We start from the raw sequence: 6215 nt of genomic DNA, 5'->3' as shown, positions 1-6215 counted from the left end.
TTATGGTAAAATTTTTTAATTTTCGTGGGTTTTTTTAAATTAGTGAATTTTCAAAAGTTAGAAATGTTGATGTTTTTTCAAGGCAAAATTGTTCAATTTTAATTGTCCCTGAACCTTTCCTAGGATCATGAGAGTTGCCACAACAAAAATTGTGGGCGGTCGGTTTTTCCGTTTGACGTTTATCTGATACAATTAAAAATTTAAGATCTACTGAAAATGTAATATTTATCATTGTAAGGCAACATGGCTTGTTCTAGTGTTAAAAACATTTAACGTCCAATAACTGTACTTTTAAATGACCGAAATGAGCATATTCGATAATGCTAATTTTAAACTATACAGTGCTTATAGGTTTGCAGTCAAATAAGTGCAATTATATACGTTCTTTCTTTTATTTAGTTTCTCTACATTACTACACCTTATAATTTTAGACTATTAGTGCTTAGGTTTGCAGTCAAATAAGTGCAATTGCATGCGATCTTTCTTTTATTAAGTTTCTCTACATTACTATACCTACTAGCTAAAAACAAAGTATCTTGAAGCTTTTTATAAAACAGGGTGAAGAAAGAATAGGAAAAATCAATGCCTAATTAACAAAAATGACTGGTGAATTAAAAGTCGACCATGCGTATACTTTGCAAGAAAATAGTCTATCTATATTCTTTTAAACACACACTTATACATACTCATTGATTCATGCATTCACTTATCCATACACCTATCCATACTCATCTATAAATTACACTCATCCAAGCATATACTTGTCCACACTCATCCATACATTACACTCATCCAAGCATACATTTATACTTACTCAACCAAGCATACATTTATTCATACTCATTCATACATTACACTCATCCAAACGTGCACTTATCCATACTTATCGAAACTAAACTAAGGGTAAAAAATTTATTTATTTTTATTCCCAAAAGAAAATAAAGTATGATAATGTCCCTGGACTAGAAGATCATGTACATCTACTACAATGAGACTGTTCTCGGTATGTATTAAATACACTGTACACACTGTACACACTGTACACACTGTACACACTGTACACACTGTACACACTGTACACACTGTACACACTGTACACACTGTACACACTGTACAAACTGTACACACTGTACAATATAAAGGTGTTGACATTCAAACGTGTGAATAAAGTCGAATTTTCAGAATTGTTCGCCAATAACAAAATATTTTAGATATATTTTTTTGGTCAGTATTAAGAGAACTTGTTAGTTTAGATACGTTTTTATATTTGTTTATTATGTGGACAACATATATCTACAGATATTCTCTTTGCATATATTTTTTATCATTGACCACAAAGTTTTATATCACTCTTCTTGCACTAGAGTGCATACACTGCACAATTAAAGCATTTTTGTTATGAAATAAAAAAAAACAGTGATATCCAATAGGAATAGGAAGAAAACTAAAGTTGTAACTTTAAATAAACATGAGACTCAGCAATTGTGCAGTGTAAACAGGCCCATTTTAGTTAATAAGTGATATATAAACTTGCTAGCAAAGCTATTTATTTTGTAACAACATCAAATGCACTTTAGATAATTGTAATTATAATAATCATTTCACATATTTTGCAAATCTGTAAAAATTTGATAATTAAAGATGGGAGGTTTCAAATTTGTTAATTAATCAATTTTGCGCAAGAAATAACTATTTTTAATTTAACTTATTCATTCTGTTCTTTTTTAATTATAAATAGACTTTTCTTACAACGGTTCCATTTAATACATTTTTTATTTTCTTTATTATCTTTTATTAATAAATTCAAAATAATTTGTTTAATGTCACTTAAGATATTGTATACAGTTCCTTTTTCTATAAATAGAATAATCTTAATACATATTTAATTTTCTTGACTAATGTACTTTCATAAATCAATAAATTGTCTTCCATTGACGAATAATGGTTTAAATATTAACTTTCTATATCAATTCAAAGTGACGACGATTAATCAAACTTTCTCGAAAAATAATTTCGATTTAATACTTTTTTTGTCATTTCATTTTATACAAACATTTATTAACGCTTACCTAGACAGATTTAACCGTCTTTATTTTGTTGATATATTAGTCAACCACCGTAATATATACACAAAAAATTGATAATGACCCCCCCTCCCCTTTCTAAGATGGGGAGGACTTATAAGAGATATATATAATATAAACCTCATGCTGCAAATTTAATATCAATGTTAATAGTTTATCTTCTATATATATTATATATAGTAAATAGTAAAAAAATTGTTATTAATAGGTTTTTTTATAATTGCAATGAGTTTAAATTTTCACCCATAACTCAAATAAATCTTTTAAAACTTATTTTAAACTGAACTTCTTAGATTATTTAATTCAAAAATCATGAATGTTAGTAATGTAATTTATAGATTTATTAATAACAATTTAATATTTGATTAATACAGGGTGAACAATTGTTTATAACTATTTATCAAACTATTGTGTACTTTATCATTCTTACTCACTTCATCGTGAATTTCATAATGAACGTGCTATAAAGTAATAATCGTGCTATAAAGTTAAGTTAGCTGTATTATAGCACGTGTGCTATAAAGTTTTGATTGGTTCCAGGATTTTCTCCAAACAATTTAGGAATTTTCCAAAATATTTTTTTCAGTTGGAATGAAAATAAAATTGAAAAAAACTTTATATTTTGACTTCTGATTTGTTTCAAAGCTTACTTGATTTAAAAGAGCCATTGAAATAAGACAAGTACACAAACGTTTCATAAAATTACCTTTAACACTATTATTTTGGCATGACGTGCTAACAAGTTTTTGGACTTAAATTTTCTCAATATCTCGAAGGTTCTCGTCTTTTTTAGATTATATTTTAAATCTAAAAAGACTTAAACCTTCTCGATAAAGAGAAAATTTCTGTCCGAAAACTTCATAACACTGCGAACCAAAATAACAGTGTAAATAGTTATCATGCTTAAAGGACTGTAAGCGTAATTATAAGTGACTCTCCATGCTAAGAGTGTAATGCCTGATTCACAACAGTACCTTTAAAACCTTTACTAATCACTAAAATAGAAGATAATATCGTGTTAAATCGAATATATTTTAAACTGGTGTAGGAATGCTGCAGAAACCGCAACTAATAAATTTTTAAAATTATAAGCATTGCTATCCATGTCATACTTGATCAGACAAAGCTTTTAATGTTACCGTTGTAAATCGGGCATTGTCATTTTTGCATGGAGGGTCACTTGTAATTACGCTTACAGTCCCTTTAACTAATTTGTAATTTAACAACCACTTTATATATCATTAATATTGGGTGAAAATTAATTGAAACTTTCATGCATATAAAATGTCCATAATTAGTAATATTGTAAACCTAATTTTATGTAGTTTTTATAAATAGGGAACTGGAAACACGTTAAGCAGAAACAAACTGATATTTAATATTTTTAATTCTATTTTGTTGGAAAAAAATAAACTTTAATGTTTTAGGCTCCCTTCTTATAAAAACTGGGAACTGTCCTGTAATAAATAACCCGAAATGTATACGCTTAGTTTGTGACTGTCGTGGGATGTAGCTATAATTTTTCAATTTTTTTAAAATTTTTAAAATTTTTTATTATTATTTTTTTTCAGGAGCCTCCAGTGATGGTCGCTGGACTATCATTGAGGTCTCTTCTAGATTACATAAATAATGATAATATTAGCGGACTTCAGGGCTTTCTACAGAATAAACATGTGCAGGTAAATCCCCCCCCCGTATATATAAAATGACTTATTTTTCACATTAGCTTTATGTCAGATAAATAGAAGGTAGTTAAAGTAGTAATAATTTAAATTTTAAAAATAAAGATGTGTATTGATTTGTATATAAATGGTAGAACTCAGGGTAGTGGGGAATTGAAAAAAATTCTTGAATAAGTATTGATAAAAAAGTTTTAACAAGTCGGTGGTAGTGAGGGTAGTGGGGAACTCAACCCCCCCCCCCCAAAAAAAAATGTAAGATTATAAGAGAGAGTAAAATCAATACACTCTGAATTTGGGGTTTTTACTGCAACAGAGGTGATTACTCCCTTTAAAGGGCCTGTAAGCGAAATTTCAATTAAAATTCCATGCAAATAGGGCAATGCCCGATTTACAAAAGTATCCTTAAAACCTTTGTGTGTTTGTGTGTAATCTTATCGAAACCCGCTTGTATTCAGCTACACATTCCTGTGTGCACTGTCCACAAAGCGCACAGTGTACGCAGCTGAATACAAGGAAGCGGGGTTCGATAAGTTTACACAAATCTCACAATAATACTTTATGGGTACCGTTGTAAATCGGGCATTGCCCTCTTTGCAAGGAGGGTCACTTGAAATTACGCTTACAGCCCCTTTAAATTCTGTTTTTCTGAACCTTATATCTTTGCAATCTGATGTGTACTGCCATGCCAACGGTACTATCCGACATAGTAACACAAGCTAGTAATGCAAAAAAAACCTACATGTTAATATTTCAAACTTTGAATTGCAGAATTCATAGTTTGAAATAGAAAAGGCCTGTCCCATTAGGTTGCAGAGAAAAGAGGATTAAGACATTAAAGTTTGAGGAGAGTAATCGGGTTCTATATAACATTTTTGGGATATAATACTAAGTTTTGGAAAGAATGTATGGAGAAATAAAACAAGAAAAAGGTATTTCCAATACTCCGAAAATAGTATCGAAAAATTTATAATTAGAATAAAATAAAAAAGTAAATCTTTAAATTGTAATCATATTGATTTTGAGAAAATACTAAGAAAAGACGATAGAAGGGTTCATAGTTCACATTAGAAATGGAAGGTAGGGGTTTACATTTTATGACCCATAATTGCTGGAAACATGATTGCTAGAAACATGATTGCTAGAAACATGACTGCTAGAAACACGATGGCCAGAATTTAGATTGCTAAAAATAAGATTGCTCGACACATCATTGCTAAAAACATGATAAAAAGAAACACGATTGCCAGAAACAAAATTGCTAGAAGCATGATTGCTAGAAATAATATTGCTAGAAACTCGATTGCAAGAAACATGATTGCTAAAACATTGTTACTAGTAACATAAATTGCTATTTTATATGATTGATAGAAACATGATTACTATTAATTTAATTGTTAGAAACATGATTGCCAGAAAAATAATTGCTAGAAACACAATTGCTAGAAACATAATTGCAAGAAACATGAGTACTAGAAACAAAATTGCTTTTTTATATAATTGTTGGAACATGATTGCTATTAAAATAATTGTTAGAAACATGATTACCAGAAAAATTATTGCTAAATATATGCTTGATAGAAAAATAATTGCTAGAAACAGAATTGCTTTTTTATATAATTGTTGGAAACATAATTGCTATTAAAATAATTGTTAGAATCATGATTGCCAGAAAAATGATTGCTACGTATATGATTGCTAGAAACATGATTGCTAGAAGTTCCCTAATTACTGATTATTTTCTGATGGTTTATTTAAAATCATGGGCGTGCACTGTAAATGGGGACAGGGATATAGAAAAGGTATATTTGGTGGGTAGGGGGCGTTCCGCGTTAACTGTATTTTTGAGCATTTATAGATTTAAGAAAACAGAGGCCGAATATAAAGAATTTGAGCCGCGGCTTAAATATTGTTAGTTCCACTTAAAATTATATTCAATATTTCAAGATTTAAGCCGGCGCTAAATTGAAACCGGTTTTTGTCGGATTTGAGACTCGGCTCAAAGTTCATTAAATTCGGACTCATATCTTATTAATTAAGATCGATGAATCTGATGAGGATGGATGGACTGCTCTTATACATGCAGTTGTTCTCGGCAAACTAGACGCTGTCTCCGTCTTAATTCGTAAGTTTTATGCTTTCTTCTTTCACAAGAAAAGTTTGGCTAAGCAGATAATAAAAGATAATAATTAGATATGAACTAAGAAACCGTCCAGTTGATTTATTTAAAAATATAAATTTATACATCAAGCGTGTCAGCTAGTATTGGACTTCCAACTTTGCCGCTGTCTATTATCAATTTTACATTTGTATTGCTATTTTACAAAGGAGCATTTATTCTCTTTTTCATGTTGAATTTTTACAATTTTGTTGAAATAACATCAAATCTGACCTATTGAGGCAAGGCGGTGTTTGTATAAAATGCCTTCTTTTTGAGCGAAAATTTAATGTT

General features: G+C 29.6%; 1 protein-coding gene across 1 annotated transcript; it reads left to right on the top strand.

The window, feature by feature from the left end:
- Positions 1-457: 457 nt before the first annotated feature.
- LOC111715204 (kinase D-interacting substrate of 220 kDa) lies at positions 458-5888 on the top strand (the record flags this gene model as incomplete). Its single annotated transcript, XM_023490494.1, is given in 3 exon segments — positions 458-1003; positions 3656-3763; positions 5804-5888. Coding segments are annotated over 3 exon segments (208 nt in total), but the record flags the coding sequence as incomplete, so codon positions are not given.
- Between the last annotated feature and the right edge of the window lie 327 nt (positions 5889-6215).

This window comes from Eurytemora carolleeae, unplaced genomic scaffold, assembly GCF_000591075.1.
Source record: "Eurytemora carolleeae unplaced genomic scaffold, Eaff_2.0 scaffold1730, whole genome shotgun sequence".
NCBI classification, from domain to species: Eukaryota; Metazoa; Arthropoda; class Copepoda; order Calanoida; family Temoridae; genus Eurytemora; species Eurytemora carolleeae.
This window is presented reverse-complemented; position numbering and strand designations above follow the sequence as displayed.